Below are 27,242 nucleotides of genomic sequence, written 5' to 3'. Positions count from 1 at the left end.
CATGTAGTCTATAGTAGTATGGCTGGTCATGGCTTCTTAAAGAGGACATCAGTAACAGACACTTGAGTGATTCATACATGTATCACCTCAAGAGTGCACAATCAAACAACTAGTGAAAACTAACATGTTCATTTGAATGCTTTAAACTACTCTGTAGCTTCTTCCATGACAATACACAAGTTTTCATTTGGACATTTATAAGGATAGAAATACACACTTAATAGTCACATGCTTAAATGATGAATATATTTGAATATTTAGATATTTAGAGTTGACTTTTATGGTGATTACCGTATGATGAAGTTGATACTATCGTGTCCAACATTGTAGACTAAACAACAACAATTATAATGTTGGTTCCAGCAGTAGCAGCATTAGGGACAACATGGACTTGAATCTTCCCAGGGATGAGAGGCCAGGACAGAAATGGGCTGCAGGGGCCAGAAGTAACAATATAGCCGACATTGTGAGAGGTCTTGTTGCCACAAAGGTAGGGATGCATTAATAAGTTGTCATAGCCTTGGTTTTGTTGTCAATCCTGGACCATAGCTAAAACTGTAAAAGATATTGAGACGGAACTTGGTACACATGTTGCCAGGGACAATCACACATGTTAAGCAAGGCCCAGTATTCAGGCTGAGTATACAAAATGTAACCGGCTTTAATAATTGTTGTTATATTTCCCTTATTCAACTAACAAAATGCAGATAAGCGTTCGTTTTTGCTCCATTGTGCATTTCTAGGCTTTGATATTGAGTAGGTTTTTATAGGGTAATCAAAATGTGTGATTATGAATTTGAATTGAAGGTTTTTACAGATTAGATCAAGAAATGTTTTTGTGGCTGACATGCAATATCAATAGCTCTATATTTTCAGTGTGTTGATGGAAACCTCATTTCCAGCTTTTGCTTTAACTTGAAACTATCATTTTAGTGTAATTGTGCCATCTTGGTTTCAGCAAGTTTTAATGATTTTACAGATCAAGATTATGATTTTCAACCTGTCCTAAATACATTAAGAGTAAATCAGTGTGTATAGGACGCATTATTTACTCCCAGAATTCCCATAAAAATGCTTACTTTTTATCTACACTTAACAAAACTTATAAGTATAACAGGTATAAATATGCTCATATCTCTGTAAATACTGGCCTGATTTTGTGGAAATTTTCAACAAATATTGCTTAGATATACGGTATGTTATTTTATTTATTACATTTCATAAACGATCAGATTTAACACACAAAAATCAATAAATGTGATGACGCGTAAAATGTAAATGTCACAATACATAAAAAAGAGAATCTGCCACCCACGTTGAATTTGACCAAGTCTAATACGTATGTGTCCACCCTGAATGTTGATCACAGCAATGCAGCGTCAACGCATTGACATGACATATCTTTGTACATAATTTTAGTGTATAGTATTAGACTTTGACATTGTTTTCTGGCTGAAATTGCATAAATAGAGAAATAATTGGAGGAAAGGTCTTTAATGTTTACATTTCACTTCAACAGGACATTACTCAAATCGATTGATGGATCAGTGGAAAATTGGGCAGGTTTAGCTGCTAGTAATAGCATCAGCAGACAACAACAATCAGTCATTTGTTCATTCTAAGTTTCAAAAATTTTAGGGTAGATTTTACATTGTATGATTCTGTATTAAAAATATATAGACATTTATACTGTGATGTTGCGTGAATGTGCACTGTCAAAGTGTGAAGGTGTGAAAAACTCCCTCTATCTAACGCCAGCAGCCTTTCTATACTATTGCTATAGTACAAACTGTTGCGATGACAGTGTTGTTCCTTCCATTATACCACATGTTTGAAATACTTCGCCTAAAGTGTTTTACATAAGTATACAATTGCTTTTACTATTCGCAACGACAGCAAAAAATTGAGGGTTTAGAGGAGAGGACATCAGGATGACAGAATGAAATTCCTGATTATTAATTATTTAATACAGTAATGCAATTAACCATTAATCAGCTTTGTACCACTTTGTGTCATTGTTATTTGAATATTTTTTATCATTTATGTACATGGACTGTACTATTTTATAAACTTTGCCATTCCTTTATTCAATACAATTCGTCAAAACAAATACGGTGGCTGCCGACTGACATTTTTCACTGGGTCCTATTGTATGAATTTTTTTCCATGATTTTTCTCGTGTTTTTTTTTGCCTGCATCCTATCTTTGCTAGTGTCCTATACACAGTGATATATATGATATGCATAGAATAGTAGAAAATTTGGGGAAGATTGGGCGATTGATCTAGTATTGCTTTACTTTTGCTAAAGCTATTTTGTTGTTCCATACCCAGGTTACAAGGATAATATTGTGTGTTACAACATAATCTTAACCAGGACTGCCTCTGACAAGGAAGAGGAAGGCATATATTTACTGGGGTGATAAATTTAAATTTTAAAAAAGATAATTTAATACATTGTCAGCTTGACTATTCAAAGAATTAAGACCTTGGATATGTGGTCCCAACTATCTAACCTACCTAATTCATCAAATTATATTTTAAGTATCTCCCATGGCTTGTGTAAGATATTAGGTTCATTGATTGACTGATTGATTGATAAATGTTTAAGTGTTTATACTTTTCGGGACGTTTTCTACCTTTTTTAAGGCTGCTATCAAGTAACTACATGCTTTGGGTAACAAGGCTTCCAATTTATAGTTGTTATTTTTCCTTAACAGACATATCTAGTTAGTTTTTCAGTCATCAGTGTCTGACCCAAAGAACGACTAAAGTTACATGTTTCTGCATTTTTGACAGTACTCATGTAATGATTGCCTCACTCTTTTGTAGGCATATTTCAAGTAAAGTTTCCATGAGCTCATGGTCATTTTCAGGTATCTGATGTTGTGTGTTGGCAGAAATGCAGAGTGGTACCACCGGTCACCTGAGCCACCTTTCCCCTCACAGACGAGAGACTCGTCTGTCAGTGACAGTAGTTTCCAGAGTAGCACTGAATTGCATGAAGCCTTACAAACTTAAGGTGAGCAGTAAATCAGGTCCATATGTTGCTTCTACCAATCTTTCTCAATCTTTTTATAATTCTTATTTGCCTAGATCCAGGATACTGTGGGTCAGCTTTCTTACATACATTCCAGGTACATAGAAAATCTGCATTCTAAGGGCAGTTGTCAGTGTAAGAGCTAGTATCTTCCTTTCACAACTCTTCTGCAATTGCATGAGCCATCTTTTATTCTGAAGGTGGCTCCATGTATTGCAGACTTGCTATACAGAATGCATAGCTACATGGACATTGAACTTCATACTACTTCATAGTTTGTGTTGGGCAATTAAGCACCCGCCCAGCACAGCTTGTCACCACTGTGATACTCGTACTTGTGACTTGTGTGATTTTCAATAGCTACACTATAGACTTTAGAAGCAGCTTGTCCAGGTTTGCATGAAGAAACCATGTGCTTTGAATTACAGCAGCCATCCACTGACAGGCTGGAGTGATTTGGATTTCCGATGCCACATTTACCTTTGTGCTCAGTGACAAGCTGGCGCTTAGCTGCCATGTCTGATGATCCTCATTGAGTTTAATGGTGTTTCTACTGGCCTTATCATCAAGTCTCTGCATATGACTTCTTGCAGTAGCTGAGATATCCATATATGTGAGAAGCACATTTGCCTTTGTTATTCCAGCAGGCATTTCCCTAAACCCAGAACCAAGAAACGTGTTTATTGTGGCTCCCTTGCCATCTTTGCACTCGCTGTAAGTGTGCACTTGTTTTGATCAAAATCACAGTTTTAGCATCTAAATTCAAGTTTAGATCCTAGACCAAACATTGTTTGTTTAATAATTCTTAAATTCAGATTTTGGCACTTCTAATCATTGTATAAGGTTCATACTTGTAGACTACTTATATAAGTTAAGAATTTTCTCAAATTGACTATGCTGTTTCCCAGATTTACACCCTTCTTTGCAGATACTGGCGTAAGTTCCGGTGCACCAGGCAGGTCTTCCTCATTTGGAATCCACATCTTCAGCTGAACTGCGGCAATGAATAAAATCAGACTCCTTAGCAGCATGGTGAGCTTTGTTTTTTTTCCAGGATGGCAAACTCCACCAGACTTCCTGAGTTTGAGCTTTTTATGTAATTTTTACAAAAAGTTACTTAGTGGTATCACAACTGTGACACCTTTGGAGACTAGATACAAATTGAGGAATCATGATGTGTAGAAAGCCTTTAGAATGCTTTAAAATCAGATAGGTAAACAGGATTCTCCTGGATCATAAGACACCTTGTGGACATTAATTTCTTTTCTTGGGTAAGGGCAGCTGGAGTATGTAAGAAAGGGATACAGATAAGAAAGTAAACACTGTTTTACAAGGTTTATTTGTTTGTCTTTAATCACCACTTTGAAGCTCATGGTTGTCTATCTATTATAAATGCTAGATTAATATTTCTCATTTGTTCTCATTATTCAAATATTGAAATGCATGATTTTTATTGAACATTTAAAGTATTTCTATCATAAAACTCTATTAAACTCATTTTAAATGGTGTGAAGGGACTAAATCAGGGACAAGGGATCCATTTCTCAGAAAAGGTAGCTGTCTCACTAGAGGGCCTTAAGTTTCCATTGTTGAATATCACTGCCTTTAAATTGCTGTTGCAGGACAGTTTTTAAGAGCTTTGATACACACTTAAAGTTGTACTCTAACAGATTGACAGCTTTGTCAGGTTTTTTCATTTTGTCTCAGAATCAGCTGATTTTGGTATCAATGCCTTCACTTCACTCATATAACGTAATACTCACAATACAACAGATCTCAATTGTTTGAAACAAGGCCAAAAATTTCAATTTTCTTAAAGTGTTTGTTTTCACAAAAAATAGCTCATTCCAAGACATAAAAAGTTGTCGAAACAGTCAATCTGTGTTCGTGCAAATTTAAAAGTTAGGAAAAGTGAAAGTAAAGAAGTGAAGGTTTGCATAAAGGTGTCGGTACACAACAAAATGCTTTCGGTTATAATGTATACCCTCAAGTAGTTAACTTAAATACCTTGTTTCTCCTCATTTAGGTAGCATTTGTTAATATGTTTAATGCTTTCTTGAATGTATGTAAAAGTTTTCATACGATTTACATCATAATTTAAGACATTACGCGTTATAATGAGGTTTTGAATGATATTTTGCAGGATTTTCTTTGGTGGATGGATTTAGAGATGAACCCATAGATATGGCCATTACAGTATCAAATGGATGTTATAGTGACTTTAAACAAATGATGATATAAAAAAACAAAACTATCTTGATTAGGGTTTCGGGTGTTTAATAAATCAACAGACAATGTGTTCATAATTTGTGGAATAATAGTGTTCAAGCTTTAAAAAAATTCTGCGAATTCGTAATATAAAAGGGAAAAGGAGTAATTTTGCATAAAACAAAAAGGGAATTTCATTATTAAAGAATCATGTGTGATCATGTAATTCATGTTTTATTTCTCGGTTGTAATAGAGCAGTTTTCTTATATACACACATGTAATTGATATAAATCTTATTTGAATTTTTTAATTGGTTCAATGAAGAATAAGGTTACGGTTCCTATTGGTTAACTTAGTTGATACAGACGTTTGCATTTCATTTGGTTCAATAAACATGTGAAGGTTTGCCTAGTAACCTATTTCTGTATGTGTTACTGACAAAGACTTCTACCTACAGGGCTTCACAGTCTTGGATGAGAGCATGGCTTGGGTAACAGATGCTGGGAGCCAGTCACAAGAGGAGGAGGTCGGGACACAGATTCTGGGAGCCAGTCACAAGAGGTGGAGGGCGGGACACAGATGCTGGGACCCAGTCACAAGAGGTGGAGGGCGGGACACAGATGCTGGGACCCAGTCATAAGAGGTGGAGGTCAGGACACAGATGCTGGGACCCAGTCACAAGAGGTGGAGGTCGGGACACAGATGCTGGGACCCAGTCACAAGAGGTGGAGGTCGGGACACAGATGCTGGGACCCAGTCACAAGAGGTGGAGGTCGGACACAGATGCTGGGACCCAGTCACAAGAGGAGGAGGTCGGACACAGATGCTGGGACCCAGTCACAAGAGGTGGAGGTCGGGACACAGATGCTGGGACCCAGTCACAAGTGGAGGTCTGTACACAGATGCTGGGACCCAGTCACAAGAGGTGGAGGTCGATAAACAGATGCTGGGACCCAGTCACAAGAGGAGGAGGTCGGGACACAGATGCTGGAACCCAGTCACAAAAGGAGGAGGTCTGGACACAGATGCTGGGACCCAGTCACAAGAGGAGCATGTCAGGACACAGATGCTGGAACCCAGTCACAAGAGGAGGAGGTCAGGACACAGATGCTGGGACCCAGTCACTAAAGGAGGTAGGGACAGGGATGCTGTGACCCAGTCACAAGAGGAGGAGGTCAGGACACAGATGCTGGGACCCAGCCACAAGATATGGAGGTCAGGACACAGATGCTGGGACCCAGTCACAAGAGGAGGAGGTCAGGACACAGATGCTGGGACCCAGTCACTAGAGGAGGAGGTCAGGACACAGATGCTGGGACCCAGTCACAAGAGGAGGAGGTCAGGACACAGATGCTGGGACCCAGTCACTATAGGAGGAGGTCAGGACACAGATGCTTGGACCCAGTCACAAGAGGAGGAGGTCAGGACATAGATGCTGGGACCCAGTCACTAGAGGAGGTAGGGACAGGGATGCTGTGACCCAGTCACAAGAGGTGGAGGTCGGGACACAGATGCTGGGACCCAGTCACAAGAGGAGAAGGTCAGGGCACAGATGCTGGGACCCAGTCACAAGAGGAGGAGGTCAGAGCACAGATGCTGGGACCCAGTCACAAGAGGAGGTCAGGACACAGATGCTGGGACCCAGTCACAAGAGGAGGAGGTCAGAGCACAGATGCTGGGACCCAGTCACAAGAGGAGGAGGTCAGAGCACAGATGCTAGGACCCAGTCACAAGAAGAGATGGACCGGACACTGTCGCAGGTACATGGAGCCATTTGTTCATCAAAACAATGGAAACTACACGGACAAGCCCAGAATCCTCAAATTTAACCAAGATCCTGTTTAAAAAATAAGAATTAAGGCCAAGCAAGCCCCAATCAAGAGACACAATGCTACAAGACAAGAAACATTATTGTAATATTGTCATTGGTGACTGTTGGGGTGACTTTCATTGCACCGTCAGTGAAACTTACGTAAAAACTCCCTGGGGCTTAAACAGGTTTATGTGCAATCAACCTCCAGTATATCTTGCATAGTAGTTTCTCCATGCACATTTAACACATATGATCATGTAAATATGAACGATGAAAATGGTCATACAAGTATGATGTGTTTGTGGTCTTTCAATTAGAGACCTGAAGTTTCCCTACCAGGTGGTAATTATCTAGGTCTGTTAAGTTATACCTGCTGTAATGCCCATAAAACCAAAAAGAGAGCCGCGGACCAAATACCAACTTTCGTTTCTTGATTAACATTCCACAAAGGGGCACAACTCAACAAGCATTAAAGCCAGAGTAATGGGCCTTGCTGAACATATCCACCAAGTTTCATTTGAATACCTTCAACATTTTATCTAGTGTTTACTATGGTAAAGTTTATGCACAAAGACGACACTGCCGAAGCCTATAAAACTGACAGTACCTTTACTATTTTTCCTTGCACAAAACAGACAATTAATCAATCATGTGTCATTTATAACATTGAACAGAACTTGTGCAAAAAATTCTTGAGGAAAGTCAATATCCTTCATGAATTTCAACATGTTATTAGTTGCATTCCATTTAGTTAACATACATGTTTACATAAAGACATGTTTCAAACTTCAGTCCCAAGAAGCAGACAGGCAATCCCAGGAACACCAGCCCATTTTGTTGCTCACCAACAGTATTGATGATAGTGACATAGAAACATCCGTATGGTGGAGAAGGCTGAGGTATTCTGATTGTTTGTAAAGCAGTGCGGTAAGTGGCTCTTAGGGTAACATTTAACTATTAACTTAACAATGAACGAGAAATATGTTTTAAAAAGATAAACAGCGATTAATTAGGAAACAAAGTCGGGAAGAGTGTATGAGAAAGCCAGATGAACTTAACATGTGTATATAGTTTCATATGTAAGATATGTATTAATTAAGTGGTCTTTTTTAATTTAATGACATCTGGATGTAATTTTTATTGGACAAGTTTCTTACATTTAAAATGTCTACTCTATTCATATTAGGATTGCTTGACCGTTTAAAACATCGAGCTTAGTCCATTTATATTTATCTACTGTAACCAGACTTGGAGGAAGTTACTTGCTAGCCATTGCCTATTCTACAACCATGCAGTGGATAGACAACAGTAATGATGTAGATGAAGCTACACATGCTCATAACGACGTAAACAATGTTACAGCTTACTAACAAGAAGACTCCTATTCTGGCTATTTTATTTAGCAGATTTATTTCCATTTTAGCTGCAAGGCAAGCAGATCACAAGGTGTTTTGGGGGTGTGTTTCCAGCACCATCCAGCAGCTGATCTAGCAGTCATCACCCACCAGTTGCTGCACAACAAGGTGTTAGCAGTCCAAGACTGGTCTGTGTTCTGGCAGCAGATTCGGATGAACAGCAATGTAAAAGGTCACTTGCTATTTTCACTGATCATATATTCTTTAAACTGAAACATATGTTTGTATCAGTAATAAATGTCTCTCCATCAGTCCATTTGTCCATTGGTCCATCCTAGGGCATCGGGACAAGTCTACTTTTTTCCATTACTCAATATTTTTTGAGGTATTGACTTCAAACTTCATACACATATTGACTGATTTGAGGTGAAACTCTGCAATTGTCTGTTTTGTGTACATCACAATTCCTGTCTGCTTCATAACATTCAACCAGTTGAAGGATTTTGAAATTACTCCCAACAAAAGTTCACCATATTGAGACATTGAGACAATATGCAGAGAGCAACCAGCTTGGCTCAAGGTCAAGGTCACACTTAGACATCAAAGGTCATATTACTGCATTTCATGTCTGCTCTATAATCTCTTAAGCCTCTTTCAGGATTGGAAATAACTTGCCACAAATGTTCACTATATTGAGATGGTATGCAGTGGGGGAAGACTTCAGTTTTTAATAACAAAACAACTGTCTAGTTTTATACTATATCAAGTTTTCTTTTCTCCATAACTCCATATATTTTTGAGATATTGACTTCAAGCTTCACACACATGAATGAGTTGAGGAAAAATGTTGTGCATAAGAAACATGATTTTGTGTATGGGCTTTTTATTACAACAGTCTATAGCTTGTACAACAAAAGTGTTGACTAAACCATTCACTCTGTAACATCTTTCAAGTCTAGGCCAGACATAGTATTCTCATTTCCCAACAAATTCACTTTTTCACTTTAAAGTTATATTTGTGGAAGTAGAGTTATGCTCTGACAAAAATGTAGCCATTTACAAGAACATGTATATTATCTGTGGTGATATTTGAATGCTTCAGTGGCTGAAATTCCATGTTGCTTGACACAGGCTGAACTTTCCCCAGTGATATCAGAAGAGGTCCAGCCCCAAACAAAGTGGCATCCAGGGAGTGGAAGTTGGCCCAGTGATATCAGAAGAGGTACAGTCCCAAACAAAGTGGCATCCAGGGAGTGGAAGTTGGCCCAGTGATATCAGAAGAGGTACAGCTCCAAACAAAGTGGCATCCAGGGAGTGGAAGTTGGCCCGTGATATCAGAAGAGGTCCAGCCCCAAACAAAGTGGCATCCAGGGAGTGGAAGTTGGCCCAGTGATATCAGAAGAGGTCCAGCCCCTAACAAAGTGGCATCCAGGGAGTGGAAGTTGGCCCAGTGATATCAGAAGAGGTACAGTCCCAAACAAAGTGGCATCCAGGGAGTGGAAGTTGGCCCAGTGATATCAGAAGAGGTCCAGCCCCAAACAAAGTGGCATCCAGGGAGTGGAAGTTGGCCCAGTGATATTAGAAGAGGTACAGTCCCAAACAAAGTGGCATCCAGGGAGTGGAAGCTGGCCCAGTGATATCAGAAGAGGTCCAGCCCCAAACAAAGTGGCATCCAGGGAGTGGAAGTTGGCCCAGTGATATCAGAAGAGGTCCAGCCCCTAACAAAGTGGCATCCAGGGAGTAGAAGTTGGCCCAGTGATATCAGAAGAGGTCCAGCCCCTAACAAAGTGGCATCCAGGGAGTGGAAGTTGGCCCAGTGATATCAGAAGAGGTACAGTCCCAAACAAAGTGGCATCCAGGGAGTGGAAGTTGGCCCAGTGATATCAGAAGAGGTACAGCCCCAAACAAAGTGGCATCCAGGGAGTGTAAGTTGGCCCAGTAATATCAGAAGAGGTACAGCCCAAACAAAGTGGCATCCAGGGAGTGGAAGTTGGCCCAGTGATATCAGAAGAGGTACAGCCCCAAACAAAGTGGCATCCGGAGTGTAGAAGATGGCCCAGTGATATCAGAAGAGGTCCAGCCCCAAAACAAAGTGGCATCCAGAGTGTAGAAGATGGCCCATGATATCAGAAGAGGTACCAGCCCCAACAAAGTGGCATCAGAGTGTAGAAGTTGGCCCAGTGATATCAGAAGAGGTACAGCCCCTACAAAGTGGCATCAAGGAAGTAAAGTTGCCCCAGTGTATCAGAAGAGGTCCAGCCCCAAACAAAGTGGCATCAAGGAAGTAGAAGTTGGCCCAGTGATATCAGAAGAGGTACAGCCCCAACAAAGTGGCATCAAGGAAGTAGAAGTTGCCCCAGTGATATCAGAAGAGAACAGCCCCAAACAAAGTGGCATCAAGGAAGTAGAAGTTGACCCAGTGGTATCAGAAGAGGTCCAGCCCCAAACAAAGTGGCATCAAGGAAGTAGAAGTTGCCCAGTGGTATCAGAAGAGTCCAGCCCAACAAAGTGGCATCAAGGAAGTAGAAGTTGCCCCAGTGATATCAGAAGAGGTACAGCCCCTAACAAAGTGGCATCAAGGAAGTAGAAGTTGCCCCAGTGATATCAGAAGAGGTACATCCCCAAACAAAGTGGCATCCAGGGAGTAGAAGTTGGCCAGTGGTATCAGAAGAGGTCCAGCCCCAAACAAAGTGGCATCCAGGGAGTAGAAGTTGGCCCAACCCCTGCAGTAGACAAAGTGGAACAACAAGACATTGAAGATGAGGGGTATATTGAGCCATGGTATATTTGTTGAATCTTTGTCATTATAAGCTGGAGCCGTATTCATAAAACGTCTTATCTATCTTAAGTCAATTTCTCAAAATTTTTGTTGTCAAATAAAAAAGAAATGTAGAATTTAAAGTATGCTTCTTTCAATTTTAGAGGTCAATGAAAATAATGAATTTCCAAAATTATTTATTTTTATTTCAAATGACCAAAGAGATACTAAAATAAGGAAAGCGTCTTAAGTTTGGAAATGACTTAAAAAGTTTTATGAATACCGCCCCAACTCTGTTTTTAATTGAATAATTTTCAACTGAAACTTTGTAGGCTATGAAAAGAATAAAAAAGTCAAAGCCTCACCCATCCTGTTTCACCGATTGCTGGTCAATAAAGAGTCATTTCAAATATCATTATTTAAACAATATATTTAAAGGTAGTGAAAGTAATTAACATAGCATGTTTTTAAACTTGTTAAAATCTATAGAAGTAAAAAGATAAAACAGACAATTTAACTACCTTTCAATGAGGTTCATTGTTGTTTAATCTTACCAGAGCACTAAGTTAATTAAACAATATCCTACTGCAAAAATTGTTGCATGACATTATATAGTAGTTAACTTTGCATGACTCTATTAAGTGTAATTAATTATTGTTGAGTGTTTATTAAGATCCACTCTTTACTCTATATTTAATTATCTGTCAAATTGACTTTAAAAAAAAAGTAAAACATGTCATTTTGAATAATGCCTTTCTGCTATATGAGATTAGGATATGACTATGCAAAAGTAAATTCCTGATATCTGGGTCTCCAGGTTTGAAATTCTGATCACCTCATCTATGGTCAACAACTTGGTCAAACTGGATTACACAAAAGCGGCTGCTTTTTAATTCAATCTTTGCCAAACTTGAGACTAGAATGATATTGATTAAGTTAAAAAATATACTAGTTTATCTTGGGTCAAAACATGGTCACTAGGTCAAGTCTTTTATTCAGTAGGGGCTGGTAAAATGATTGTGTTGTTTTCTTGGTAAATTTAAATAATGGTCGTTGCAGGTGAAAAAAAGGTTATCATTTCAGCTAAAGTAGGCTGTGTCCTCAGGTGAGAAGTATATGGCCATCTTGTTGATACTATGTAGGTATTATAATTGTATAGTTACTGCCCTTTGTTACTTTTTCTTGTCCGAAGCATAACTTGAAAACTATTTGAAGGAATTCAATTAAACTTCATACAGTGATAGATCATAATGAGAGGAAGTTCAGTGTACAGGAACCGCAATTCTATTTGTGAATCAGCCAATTACAGAGTTATTGCCCTTTGTTACTTTTTCTTGTCAGTAGCAAGTTACTTGAAAAAAAGTAACTTAACTCATTTATAGATGGCCATAGGCAATCGTATATTCTGTGCTTTAGAACATCAAATATATCAGTATTAACATCTCAGTATTAGCATCACTGATATTGTTTAGAGCCTTTTTCTAACTTTTAAAAACATAATAAAAAAATGAATAACTGACGATAGTCCATAAAATAAAGTTGTCATTTAAAGGTTGGCTTTCCAAATAGTTGACTGCAATTTCATATCAGGGCGGCATTTGGGGGTATTAATCACCTTCAGTGATAGCTCTAGTTTTAAAAAATTCTGCAGCATCAGTTTATAAAAAAAGTGCATTTACTTCAGGGGAAGGGACCAGCAGGCCTTAAGACGTATGTATGAAGGTCTGCCAGGCAATTATAGATTACTTGTAGATATTGACAGAATTGTTTTCCCAGGATCTATATGTATACAATGTACCTTATTTAAGTTTTGCTAATTTTAATTCAATTTTATTTTCAGAATCTTGCACAGAGTTAAACACTTCAACAGACACCTGAGCATTGGCATTCATATGATCTACCTGTGAAGTTCAACCAGGCTTTTAAAGCATTACACACAAGGCAGCTATGGTTAGTAGTTGCACGAAGATATCCTTCTTGACCCCCCCCATTTGATTTTGATGTGTTACACCAGCCAACAGGCTAAGTGTTTAATTTTATGCATATCAGACCATCATCAGACATTCTGCCATACATATCAGACCATCATCAGACATTCTGCCATGTCAGACCATCATCAGACATTCTGCCATGCATATCAGACCATCATCAGACATTCTGCCATGCAAATCAGACCATCATCAGACATTCTGCCATGCATATCAGAATTCATCAGACATTCTGCCATGTCAGACCATCATCAGACATTCTGCCATGCATATCAGAACATCATCAGACATTCTGCCATGCATATCGACCATCATCAGACATTCTGCCATGTTAGACCATCATCAGACATTCTGCCATGCATATCAACCATCATCAGACATTCTGCCATGCATATCAGACCATCATCAGACATTCTGCCATGTCAGACCATCATCAGACGTTTGCCATGTCAGACCATCATCAGACATTCTGCCATGCATATCAGACCATCATCAGACATTCTGCCATGTCAGATCATCAGACTATCATGTAGAGACCATCATCAGACATTTTGCCATGTCAGACCATCATCAGACATTCTGCCATGCATATCAGACCATCATCAGACATTCTGCCATGTTAGACCATCATCAGACATTCTGCCATGCATATCAGACCATCATCAGACATTCTGCCATGCATATCGGACCATCATCAGACATTCTGCCATACATATCAGACCATCATCAGACATTTTGCCATGCATATCAGAACATCAGACATTTTGCCATGCATATCAGAACATCATCAGACATTTTGCCATGCATATCAGAACATCATCAGACATTTTGTCATGCATATCAGAACATCATCAGACATTCTGCCATGTCAGACCATCATCAGACATTTTGCCATGCATATCAGACCATCATCAGACATTCTGCCATGCATATCAGACCATCATCAGACATTCTGCCATGCATTTTATAGAGTTAAGGCCATTTCTTGTTTTTTTTGTGTTACTTTGATGAGGTTTGATAAAGATGAAATAAGTCTGCTGTGTTACTAGGCAACACTTTTAATTTGGGCCTTAATCACCGAGTTGGAGCTTGGCGTTTTCTATAGAAATCTTTAACCAGATTTTCTTCTTTTAAAATATTTGCTTGCCTGTTTAAGCTTATAAGTGCAGTATTAAACAGCCTTCTTAAGATCTTTATGTTGCTGCTGACAAGTAACTAGATGGTCTGAATGTGCACTCAGGGTGACAAAAGTTGTCAAGTATTAGTTGTTTCTTTTCTGTCAACTGAAATTTCTAGTGAATGTTCATGTGTAGTAGTTATGATGCTGCAGAGCCAGCACAGCTTCATGACAGATATACACATGTTTAGGCAATTTGACAGTATTGCTGTATTGGATGCCACACACATTTTTGTGTGGATGTGTCATCTGATACAGACTCGAGGCATATTCTCAGTATAGCTTACATAAGTGCATGGTCAATAATTTCTCTGTCATTTTCAGATACACTGTGTTGTAATTGGCCAAAAATGCAGATTGGTAACACCAGTCACCTAAGCCACCATTGCCATTGCAGACAAGAGTGTGAAGTAACAGCCCCTACAGTTTACAGCAAAGCCCTCGACTGTAGCCCTACAAACTTCAGGTAAGCGATTAAAACCTGGACTACAAGCCATCGATGCATTCATTAATAGTCTATACTTTTTACAAGCATCAAAATTCAAATTTTGATACAAGATTTAACCTTTTCTTTTTTAGAATTATACCTAAGTGAAGATCATGTTTATAAGTTACATAATTACATGTTACATACATAAATACATACTTCTTAGGACGGATAAAAACTTTCTCAATTTGGTTATAAATGCAGTTTCCAAATCAACACCTTCCTCTTGCAGATACTGCCGATGGCGTAGATGCACTGAACTTTGCCAGTTTTTCAGCTATGTTGAATTGACATCTCCAACTGATTTTAAGAGCCAGGATTGATATCAGACTGCTTGACAGCACGGTGAGGCTCTGCATATTTAATTACAGGCCAGCTTACATGGCCAGAAAGCAAGCGTTTTTGTTTTTATTGTTTTAAAAACAGATAATATAAAAAGGTTCTCATTGATTTTGATAAGCCGAGTGGACCTTTCATTCTTTTACTGGACATTTTGCTTTTTTTAAGTCACCATTTTGATGTTTATGATTATATATCAATAATATATGCTAAAAATAAACTTGATAATAGAATATAACTGTTTCATTTTTTTTATCATTCAAATATGGAAGTGCATGACTTTTATTGAAAATTCAAAGTTTTTCTATCATACGTTAGCATGATACAATTATTTAAATGTAGTGAAGACACTAAATCAGGGATAAGGAACACATATTAACACATAGGCAGTGTAATGAATTTTATAATTTCATGTTAATCTATTAAATATATCTGGAGAAACATCAAATATAATCTGATCTCCATTTCCCAGAAAATGTAGCTGTCCGAGAGTCTAATTTCCACCAATGAGTATCACTGTCTTTAAATTGTTGTTCCGTAAAAAAAAATTGATTGATAACAAATGGTAACAAGAGTATTCTTGCCTAGATACACAGTTAAGACATAGGAAAAGTATTAGTTTTTATGTATAAAGAAGTTAAGGTTTGCATAAAAGTGTCAGGGAAATGGTTCCGGGTGTCCAGTACCCCTTCAAGTATTTCTTTAAACAATGTTTCTCCTCACTTGGGTAGCATTTAATGATGTGTACATTGTATTCTTGTATGTGTTTCTACGTTTACACATGATTCATATCATATCTGGAGACATTTATGTAATTTTGAATATTTTGCAGGACCTCTTTCTTGGGTGGATGGATTCAGAGATGACCTACAGATGCAGCCATGACTGTGGCACATGAATGTTATAGATGATGACTGTAAAGAAATGATGATAGCAGAAAAATGAAACTATCTTAATATGGTTTTCTGGAATTAAATTAGCAGACAAAGTATTCATATTTCTGTGGAAAAATAATGTCATAGCTGAAATATGTTTTGCAAATTCAAAATGGTAATGTTTTTCTCATATTTTATGCTGGCATCACAAATATTATCATTGGCTCTGTATACGGTAATCTCTCACTTCAAAACATAACTAATTGGACTATTTGAAGATTAAATCTTCATTATTTTTATTTAATATAAAATGCTATGCTGGTTTTACTGTCTTAAATAATGTTACTTATTATGTCTGAAAAGCCTAAAATAAAGTTTACAAATTTTGTGTCGTCCTGTTGTGTTTCTGTAAAAGAAATGTTTCAAGTCTCTAAAGTCAGTTTCTTATAATGCTGCAAGAAGTAGAACTAGAAATGCCAATGTGCTGTCTCATTAGAAATCAGGTGATAAACGCTGCAGTAGTAGAAGTAGAGCCAATCTATTTCATAGAAGTTAAAAGGTAAAATGAGTGCTGAATGCTGTCACAGAAATGGTAGTGGTGATCAGTGCTGCAGTAGTTAAGTGAAAATCATTGTTATTGTAGTTTAAGTGGTGATCATTTTCACAGGAAAGGAAGTGGTGATCAGTGCTGCAATAGTAGAAGTAGTAGTGCCAATTTCATGGTGCTTAAAGGGGTTCCTCAGCTCAATGTTGCAGTAGAAGTGCAAATTGTTGTTGTAATTTTAAGTGGTAGTGCTGATCACTGTCACAGTAGTGGAAGTGGTGACCCTGCAATTGTAGAGGAAGTAGTGCCAGTGTCATATTAGTCAAAGGAGTAGTGGTGATCTAGAAGTTGTTATCAATGCAGTAGTAGTAGTAGTAAAGTCTTCAGTCTTGTTGTAGTTAAAAAGGTAGTGCTGATCATTGTCACAGTAGTAGAACTGGTGATCTAGAAGTTGTTATCGGTGCAGTAGTAGTAGTTAAGCCAATCATTGTTGTAGTAGTTAAAAGGTAGTGCTGATCACTGTCACAGTAGTAGAACTGGTGATCTAGAAGTTATCAGTGCCGATATTGTAGTAAAGCTAATCATTGTTGTTTAATTAAAAAGGTAGTGCTGATCACTGTCACAGTAGTAGAACTGGTGATATAGAAGTTATCAGTGCCGATATTGTAGTAAAACCGCTCATTGTCGTAGTAGTTAAGGTAGTGCTGATCACTGTCAGAGTAGTAGAACTTATGATCTAGAAGTTATCAGTGCAGTAGTAGTAGTTAAGTCGATTATTGTCGTAGTAGTTAAGGTAGTGCTGATCACTGTCACAGTAGTAGAACTGGTGATCTAGAAGTTGTTATCAGTGTGGTTATAGTAGTAAAGCCAATCATTGTTGTAGTAGTTAAAAGGTAGTGCTGATCACTGTCACAGTAGTAGAACTGGTGATCTAGAAGTTGTTATCAGTGTGGTTATGGTAGTAAAGCCAATCATTGTTGTAGTAGTTAAAAGGTAGTGCTGATCACTGTCACAGTAGTAGAACTGGTGATCTAGAAGTTGTTATCAGTGTGGTTATGGTAGTAAAGCCAATCATTGTTGTAGTAGTTAAAAAGGTAGTGCTGATCACTGTCACAGTAGTAGAACTGGTGATCTAGAAGTTGTTATCAGTGTGGTTATGGTAGTAAAGCCAATCATTGTTGTAGTAGTTAAAAAGGTAGTGCTGATCACTGTCACAGTAGTAGAACTGGTGATCTAGAAGTTGTTATCAGTGTGGTTATGGTAGTAAAGCCAATCATTGTTGTAGTAGTTAAAAAGGTAGTGCTGATCACTGTCACAGTAGTAGAACTGGTGATCTAGAAGTTATCAGTGCCGATATTGTAGTAAAGCCGCTCATTGTCGTAGTAGTTAAGGTAGTGCTGATCACTGTCAGAGTAGTAGAACTTATGATCTAGAAGTTATCAGTGCGGTAGAAGTAGTTAAGTCGATTATTGTCGTAGTAGTTAAGGTAGTGCTGATCACTGTCACAGTAGTAGAACTGGTGATCTAGAAGTTGTTATCAGTGTGGTTATAGTAGTAAAGCCAATCATTGTTGTTGTAGTTAAAAGGTAGTGCTGATCACTGTCACAGTAGTAGAACTGGTGATCTAGAAGTTGTTATCAGTGTGGTTATAGTAGTAAAGCTAATCATTGTTGTAGTAGTTAAAAGGTAGTGCTGATCACTGTCACAGTAGTTGAACTGGTGATCTAGAAGTTGTTATCAGTGTGGTTATAGTAGTAAAGCCAATCATTGTTGTAGTAGTTAAAAGGTAGTGCTGATCACTGTCACAGTAGTAGAACTGGTGATCTAGAATTTGTTATCAGTGTGGTTATAGTAGTAAAGCCAATCATTGTTGTAGTAGTTAAAAGGTAGTGCTGATCACTGTCACAGTAGTTGAACTGGTGATCTAGAAGTTGTTATCAGTGTGGTTATAGTAGTAAAGCCAATCATTGTTGTTGTAGTTAAAAGGTAGTGCTGATCACTGTCACAGTAGTAGAACTGGTGATCTAGAAGTTGTTATCAGTGTGGTTATATTAGTAAAGCCAATCATTGTTGTAGTAGTTAAAAAGGTAGTGCTGATCACTGTCACAGTAGTAGAACTGGTGATCTAGAAGTTGTTATCAGTGTGGTTATAGTAGTAAAGCCAATCATTGTTGTAGTAGTTAAAAGGTAGTGCTGATCACTGTCACAGTAGTAGAACTGGTGATCTAGAAGTTGTTATCAGTGTGGTCATGGTAGTAAAGCCAATCATTGTTGTTGTAGTTAAAAGGTAGTGCTGATCACTGTCACAGTAGTAGAACTGGTGATCTAGAAGTTGTTATCAGTGTGGTTATAGTAGTAAAGCCAATCATTGTTGTAGTAGTTAAAAGGTAGTGCTGATCACTGTCACAGTAGTAGAACTGGTGATCTAGAAGTTGTTATCAGTGTGGTTATGGTAGTAAAGCCAATCATTGTTGTAGTAGTTAAAAAGGTAGTGCTGATCACTGTCACAGTAGTAGAACTGGTGATCTAGAAGTTGTTATCAGTGTGGTTATAGTAGTAAAGCCAATCATTGTTGTAGTAGTTAAAAAGGTAGTGCTGATCACTGTCACAGTAGTAGAACTGGTGATCTAGAAGTTGTTATCAGTGTGGTTATGGTAGTAAAGCCAATCATTGTTGTAGTAGTTAAAAGGTAGTGCTGATCACTGTCACAGTAGTAGAACTGGTGATCTAGAAGTTGTTATCAGTGTGGTTATGGTAGTAAAGCCAATCATTGTTGTTGTAGTTAAAAGGTAGTGCTGATCACTGTCACAGTAGTAGAACTGGTGATCTAGAAGTTATCAGTGCCGATATTGTAGTAAAGCCAATCATTGTTGTAGTAGTTAAGGTAGTGCTGATCACTGTCAGAGTAGTAGAACTGGTGATCTAGAAGTTATCAGTGCGGTAGTAGTAGTTAAGTCGATTATTGTCGTAGTAGTTAAGGTAGTGCTGATCACTGTCACAGTAGTAGAACTGGTGATCTAGAAGTTTTATCAGTGTGGTTATAGTAGTAAAGCCAATCATTGTTGTTGTAGTTAAAAGGTAGTGCTGATCACTGTCACAGTAGTAGAACTGGTGATCTAGAAGTTGTTATCAGTGTGGTTATAGTAGTAAAGCTAATCATTGTTGTAGTAGTTAAAAGGTAGTGCTGATCACTGTCACAGTAGTAGAACTGGTGATCTAGAAGTTGTTATCAGTGTGGTTATAGTAGTAAAGCCAATCATTGTTGTAGTAGTTAAAAGGTAGTGCTGATCACTGTCACAGTAGTAGAACTGGTGATCTAGAAGTTGTTATCAGTGTGGTTATAGTAGTAAAGCCAATCATTGTTGTAGTAGTTAAAAGGTAGTGCTGATCACTGTCACAGTAGAACTGGTGATCTAGAAGTTGTTATCAGTGTGGTTATAGTAGTAAAGCCAATCATTGTTGTAGTAGTTAAAAGGTAGTGCTGATCACTGTCACAGTAGTAGAACTGGTGATCTAGAAGTTGTTATCAGTGTGGTTATAGTAGTAAAGCCAATCATTGTTGTTGTAGTTAAAAGGTAGTGCTGATCACTGTCACAGTAGTAGAACTGGTGATCTAGAAGTTGTTATCAGTGTGGTTATAGTAGTAAAGCCAATCATTGTTGTAGTAGTTAAAAGATAGTGCTGATCACTGTCACAGTAGTAGAACTGGTGATCTAGAATTTGTTATCAGTGTGGTTATAGTAGTAAAGCCAATCATTGTTGTAGTAGTTAAAAGGTAGTGCTGATCACTGTCACAGTAGTAGAACTGGTGATCTAGAAGTTGTTATCAGTGTGGTTATAGTAGTAAAGCCAATCATTGTTGTAGTAGTTAAAAGGTAGTGCTGATCACTGTCACAGTAGTAGAACTGGTGATCTAGAAGTTGTTATCAGTGTGGTTATAGTAGTAAAGCCAATCATTGTTGTAGTAGTTAAAAGGTAGTGCTGATCACTGTCACAGTAGTAGAACTGGTGATCTAGAAGTTGTTATCAGTGTGGTTATGGTAGTAAAGCCAATCATTGTTGTTGTAGTTAAAAGGTAGTGCTGATCACTGTCACAGTAGTAGAACTGGTGATCTAGAAGTTGTTATCAGTGTGGTTATAGTAGTAAAGCCAATCATTGTTGTAGTAGTTAAAAGGTAGTGCTGATCACTGTCACAGTAGTAGAACTGGTGATCTAGAAGTTGTTATCAGTGTGGTTAGTAGTAAAGCCAATCATTGTTGTAGTAGTTAAAGGTAGTGCTGATCACTGTCACAGTAGTAGAACTGGTGATCTAGAAGTTGTTATCAGTGTGGTTATAGTAGTAAAGCCAATCATTGTTGTAGTAGTTAAAAGGTAGTGCTGATCACTGTCACAGTAGTAGAACTGGTGATCTAGAAGTTGTTATCAGTGTGGTTATAGTAGTAAAGCCAATCATTGTTGTAGTAGTTAAAAGGTAGTGCTGATCACTGTCACAGTAGTAGAACTGGTGATCTAGAAGTTGTTATCAGTGTGGTTATGTAGTAAAGCCAATCATTGTTGTAGTAGTTAAAAGGTAGTGCTGATCACTGTCACAGTAGTAGAACTGGTGATCTAGAAGTTATCAGTGTGATAGTAGTAAAGCCGTCATTGTTGTAGTAGTTAAGGTAGTGCTGATCACTGTCACAGTAGTAGAACTGGTGATCTAGAAGTTATCAGTGTGGTAGTAGTAGTTAATCATTGTTGTTGTAGTAGTTAAAAGGTAGTGCTGATCACTGTCACAGTAGTAGAACTGGTGATCTAGAAGTTGTTATCAGTGTGGTTATAGTAGTAAAGCCAATCATTGTTGTAGTAGTTAAAAGGTAGTGCTGATCACTGTCACAGTAGTAGAACTGGTGATCTAGAAGTTGTTATCAGTGTGGTTATAGTAGTAAAGCCAATCATTGTTGTAGTAGTTAAAAGGTAGTGCTGATCACTGTCACAGTAGTAGAACTGGTGATCTAGAAGTTGTTATCAGTGTGGTTATAGTAGTAAAGCCAATCATTGTTGTAGTAGTTAAAAGGTAGTGCTGATCACTGTCACAGTAGTAGAACTGGTGATCTAGAAGTTGTTATCAGTGTGGTTATAGTAGTAAAGCCAATCATGTTGTTGTAGTTAAAAGGTAGTGCTGATCACTGTCACAGTAGTAGAACTGGTGATCTAGAAGTTGTTATCAGTGTGGTTATAGTAGTAAAGCCAATCATTGTTGTAGTAGTTAAAAGGTAGTGCTGATCACTGTCACAGTAGTAGAACTGGTGATCTAGAAGTTGTTATCAGTGTGGTTATAGTAGTAAAGCCAATCATTGTTGTAGTAGTTAAAAGGTAGTGCTGATCACTGTCACAGTAGTAGAACTGGTGATCTAGAAGTTGTTATCAGTGTGGTTATAGTAGTAAAGCCAATCATTGTTGTAGTAGTTAAAAGGTAGTGCTGATCACTGTCACAGTAGTAGAACTGGTGATCTAGAAGTTGTTATCAGTGTGGTTATAGTAGTAAAGCCAATCATTGTTGTAGTAGTTAAAAGGTAGTGCTGATCACTGTCACAGTAGTAGAACTGGTGATCTAGAAGTTGTTATCAGTGTGGTTATGTAGTAAAGCCAATCATTGTTGTTGTAGTTAAAAGGTAGTGCTGATCACTGTCACAGTAGTAGAACTGGTGATCTAGAAGTTGTTATCAGTGTGGTTATAGTAAAGCCAATCATTGTTGTAGTAGTTAAAAGGTAGTGCTGATCACTGTCACAGTAGTAGAACTGGTGATCTAGAAGTTGTTATCAGTGTGGTTAGTAGTAAAGCCAATCATTGTTGTAGTAGTTAAAAAGGTAGTGCTGATCACTGTCACAGTAGTAGAACTGGTGATCTAGAAGTTGTTATCAGTGTGGTTATAGTAGTAAAGCCAATCATTGTTGTAGTAGTTAAAAGGTAGTGCTGATCACTGTCACAGTAGTAGAACTGGTGATCTAGAAGTTGTTATCAGTGTGGTTATGGTAGTAAAGCCAATCATTGTTGTAGTAGTTAAAAGGTAGTGCTGATCACTGTCACAGTAGTAGAACTGGTGATCTAGAAGTTGTTATCAGTGTGGTTATGTAGTAAAGCCAATCATTGTTGTTGTAGTTAAAAGGTAGTGCTGATCACTGTCACAGTAGTAGAACTGGTGATCTAGAAGTTGTTCAGTGTGATAGTAGTAAAGCCATCATTGTTGTAGTAGTTAAAAGGTAGTGCTGATCACTGTCACAGTAGTAGAACTGGTGATCTAGAAGTTGTTATCAGTGTGGTTATAGTAGTAAAGTCATTGTTGTTGTAGTAGTTAGGTAGTGCTGATCACTGTCACAGTAGTAGAACTGGTGATCTAGAAGTTGTTATCAGTGTGGTTATAGTAGTAAAGCCAATCATTGTTGTAGTAGTTAAAAGGTAGTGCTGATCACTGTCACAGTAGTAGAACTGGTGATCTAGAAGTTGTTATCAGTGTGGTTATAGTAGTAAAGCCAATCATTGTTGTAGTAGTTAAAAGGTAGTGCTGATCACTGTCACAGTAGTAGAACTGGTGATCTAGAAGTTGTTATCAGTGTGGTTATAGTAGTAAAGCCAATCATTGTTGTAGTAGTTAAAAGGTAGTGCTGATCACTGTCACAGTAGTAGAACTGGTGATCTAGAAGTTGTTATCAGTGTGGTTATAGTAGTAAAGCCAATCATTGTTGTAGTAGTTAAAAGGTAGTGCTGATCACTGTCACAGTAGTAGAACTGGTGATCTAGAAGTTGTTATCAGTGTGGTTATAGTAGTAAAGCCAATCATTGTTGTTGTAGTTAAAAGGTAGTGCTGATCACTGTCACAGTAGTAGAACTGGTGATCTAGAAGTTGTTATCAGTGTGGTTATAGTAGTAAAGCCAATCATTGTTGTAGTAGTTAAAAGGTAGTGCTGATCACTGTCACAGTAGTAGAACTGGTGATCTAGAAGTTGTTATCAGTGTGGTTATTAGTAAAGCCAATCATTGTTGTAGTAGTTAAAAGGTAGTGCTGATCACTGTCACAGTAGTAGAACTGGTGATCTAGAAGTTGTTATCAGTGTGGTTATAGTAGTAAAGCCAATCATTGTTGTAGTAGTTAAAAGGTAGTGCTGATCACTGTCACAGTAGTAGAACTGGTGATCTAGAAGTTTTATCAGTGTGGTTATATAGTAAAGCCAATCATTGTTGTAGTAGTTAAAAGGTAGTGCTGATCACTGTCACAGTAGTAGAACTGGTGATCTAGAAGTTGTTATCAGTGTGGTTATAGTAGTAAAGCCAATCATTGTTGTAGTAGTTAAAAGGTAGTGCTGATCACTGTCACAGTAGTAGAACTGGTGATCTAGAAGTTGTTATCAGTGTGGTTATGTAGTAAAGCCAATCATTGTTGTAGTAGTTAAAAGGTAGTGCTGATCACTGTCACAGTAGTAGAACTGGTGATCTAGAAGTTATCAGTGTGGTTATAGTAGTAAAGCCAATCATTGTTGTAGTAGTTAAAAGGTAGTGCTGATCACTGTCACAGTAGTAGAACTGGTGATCTAGAAGTTGTTATCAGTGTGGTTATAGTAGTAAAGCCAATCATTGTTGTAGTAGTTAAAAGGTAGTGCTGATCACTGTCACAGTAGTAGAACTGGTGATCTAGAAGTTGTTATCAGTGTGGTTATAGTAGTAAAGCCAATCATTGTTGTAGTAGTTAAAAGGTAGTGCTGATCACTGTCACAGTAGTAGAACTGGTGATCTAGAAGTTGTTATCAGTGTGGTTATAGTAGTAAAGCCAATCATTGTTGTAGTAGTTAAAAGGTAGTGCTGATCACTGTCACAGTAGTAGAACTGGTGATCTAGAAGTTGTTATCAGTGTGGTTATAGTAGTAAAGCCAATCATTGTTGTAGTAGTTAAAAGGTAGTGCTGATCACTGTCACAGTAGTAGAACTGGTGATCTAGAAGTTGTTATCAGTGTGGTTATAGTAGTAAAGCCAATCATTGTTGTAGTAGTTAAAAGGTAGTGCTGATCACTGTCACAGTAGTAGAACTGGTGATCTAGAAGTTGTTATCAGTGTGGTTATAGTAGTAAAGCCAATCATTGTTGTAGTAGTTAAAAGGTAGTGCTGATCACTGTCACAGTAGTAGAACTGGTGATCTAGAAGTTGTTATCAGTGTGGTTATGTAGTAAAGCCAATCATTGTTGTAGTAGTTAAAAGGTAGTGCTGATCACTGTCACAGTAGTAGAACTGGTGATCTAGAAGTTGTTATCAGTGTGGTTATAGTAGTAAAGCCAATCATTGTTGTAGTAGTTAAAAGGTAGTGCTGATCACTGTCACAGTAGTAGAACTGGTGATCTAGAAGTTGTTATCAGTGTGGTTATAGTAGTAAAGCCAATCATTGTTGTAGTAGTTAAAAGGTAGTGCTGATCACTGTCACAGTAGTAGAACTGGTGATCTAGAAGTTGTTATCAGTGTGGTTATAGTAGTAAAGCCAATCATTGTTGTAGTAGTTAAAAGGTAGTGCTGATCACTGTCACAGTAGTAGAACTGGTGATCTAGAAGTTGTTATCAGTGTGGTTATGTAGTAAAGCCAATCATTGTTGTGTGTAGTTAAAAGGTAGTGCTGATCACTGTCACAGTAGTAGAACTGGTGATCTAGAAGTTGTTATCAGTGTGGTATAGTAGTAAAGCCAATCATTGTTGTAGTAGTTAAGGTAGTGCTGATCACTGTCACAGTAGTAGAACTGGTGATCTAGAAGTTATCAGTGCGATAGTAGTAAAGCGCTCATTGTCGTAGTAGTTAAGGTAGTGCTGATCACTGTCACAGTAGTAGAACTGGTGATCTAGAAGTTATCAGTGTGATAGTAGTAAAGCCAATCATTGTCGTAGTAGTTAAGGTAGTGCTGATCACTGTCACAGTAGTAGAACTGGTGATCTAGAAGGTTATCAGTGTGGTTATAGTAGTAAAGCATCATTGTTGTATAGTTAAAAGGTAGTGCTGATCACTGTCACAGTAGTAGAACTGGTGATCTAGAAGTTGTTATCAGTGTGGTTATAGTAGTAAAGCCAATCATTGTTGTAGTAGTTAAAAGGTAGTGCTGATCACTGTCACAGTAGTAGAACTGGTGATCTAGAAGTTGTTATCAGTGTGGTTATAGTAGTAAAGCCAATCATTGTTGTAGTAGTTAAAAGGTAGTGCTGATCACTGTCACAGTAGTAGAACTGGTGATCTAGAAGTTATCAGTGGTATAGTAGTAAGCCATCATTGTTGTAGTAGTTAAGGTAGTGCTGATCACTGTCACAGTAGTAGAACTGGTGATCTAGAAGTTGTTATCAGTGTGGTTATAGTAGTAAAGCCAATCATTGTTGTAGTAGTTAAAAGGTAGTGCTGATCACTGTCACAGTAGTAGAACTGGTGATCTAGAAGTTGTTATCAGTGTGGTTATAGTAGTAAAGCCAATCATTGTAGTAGTTAAAAGGTAGTGCTGATCACTGTCACAGTAGTAGAACTGGTGATCTAGAAGTTGTTATCAGTGTGGTTATGGTAGTAAAGCCAATCATTGTTGTAGTAGTTAAAAGGTAGTGCTGATCACTGTCACAGTAGTAGAACTGGTGATCTAGAAGTTGTTATCAGTGTGGTTATAGTAGTAAAGCCAATCATTGTTGTAGTAGTTAAAAGGTAGTGCTGATCACTGTCACAGTAGTAGAACTGGTGATCTAGAAGTTGTTATCAGTGTGGTTATAGTAGTAAAGCCAATCATTGTTGTAGTAGTTAAAAGGTAGTGCTGATCACTGTCACAGTAGTAGAACTGGTGATCTAGAAGTTGTTATCAGTGTGGTTATAGTAGTAAAGCCAATCATTGTTGTAGTAGTTAAAAGGTAGTGCTGATCACTGTCACAGTAGTAGAACTGGTGATCTAGAAGTTGTTATCAGTGTGGTTATAGTAGTAAAGCCAATCATTGTTGTAGTAGTTAAAAGGTAGTGCTGATCACTGTCACAGTAGTAGAACTGGTGATCTAGAAGTTGTTATCAGTGTGGTTATAGTAGTAAAGCCAATCATTGTTGTAGTAGTTAAAAGGTAGTGCTGATCACTGTCACAGTAGTAGAACTGGTGATCTAGAAGTTGTTATCAGTGTGGTTATAGTAGTAAAGCCAATCATTGTTGTAGTAGTTAAAAGGTAGTGCTGATCACTGTCACAGTAGTAGAACTGGTGATCTAGAAGTTGTTATCAGTGTGGTTATAGTAGTAAAGCCAATCATTGTTGTAGTAGTTAAAAGGTAGTGCTGATCACTGTCACAGTAGTAGAACTGGTGATCTAGAAGTTGTTATCAGTGTGGTTATAGTAGTAAAGCCAATCATTGTTGTAGTAGTTAAGGTAGTGCTGATCACTGTCACAGTAGTAGAGCTGGTGATCTAGAAGTTGTTATCAGTGTGGTTATAGTAGTAAAGCTAATCATTGTTGTAGTAGTTAAGGTAGTGCTGATCACTGTCACAGTAGTAGAACTGGTGATCTAGAAGTTGTTATCAGTGTGGTTATAGTAGTAAAGCCAATCATTGTTGTAGTAGTTAAAAGGTAGTGCTGATCACTGTCACAGTAGTAGAACTGGTGATCTAGAAGTTGTTATCAGTGTGGTTATAGTAGT

General features: G+C 37.9%; 1 protein-coding gene and 2 long non-coding RNA genes across 3 annotated transcripts; all 3 read left to right on the top strand.

The window, feature by feature from the left end:
• The first annotated feature begins 361 nt into the window (after positions 1 to 361).
• LOC128210944 (uncharacterized) lies at positions 362 to 5,909 on the top strand. Its single transcript, XR_008257171.1, has 5 exons — positions 362 to 490; positions 2,875 to 3,020; positions 3,467 to 3,752; positions 3,967 to 4,070; positions 5,705 to 5,909. It is a non-coding gene; the product is annotated as an uncharacterized LOC128210944 (long non-coding RNA).
• Positions 5,910 to 6,887: 978 nt separating this feature from the next.
• On the top strand, positions 6,888 to 9,715 carry LOC128210943 (uncharacterized). The gene is made up of 4 exons (XM_052915287.1): positions 6,888 to 7,007; positions 7,853 to 7,959; positions 8,484 to 8,647; positions 9,518 to 9,715. Exons 1-4 carry the CDS (start codon positions 6,987 to 6,989, stop codon positions 9,685 to 9,687), a joined length of 462 nt encoding a protein of 153 aa, XP_052771247.1. The 5' UTR covers positions 6,888 to 6,986; the 3' UTR covers positions 9,688 to 9,715.
• A 3,381-nt stretch (positions 9,716 to 13,096) lies between these two features.
• LOC128210942 (uncharacterized) lies at positions 13,097 to 16,425 on the top strand. The gene is made up of 4 exons (XR_008257170.1): positions 13,097 to 13,123; positions 14,663 to 14,804; positions 15,058 to 15,170; positions 15,997 to 16,425. It is a non-coding gene; the product is annotated as an uncharacterized LOC128210942 (long non-coding RNA).
• Positions 16,426 to 27,242: the final 10,817 nt, after the last annotated feature.

The sequence above is a fragment of the Mya arenaria genome, chromosome 12 (genome assembly GCF_026914265.1).
Source record: "Mya arenaria isolate MELC-2E11 chromosome 12, ASM2691426v1".
Classification (NCBI taxonomy): Eukaryota; Metazoa; Mollusca; class Bivalvia; order Myida; family Myidae; genus Mya; species Mya arenaria.
The sequence above is the reverse complement of the archived record's forward strand: the minus strand, read 5'-3'. Positions and strand labels throughout refer to the sequence as shown.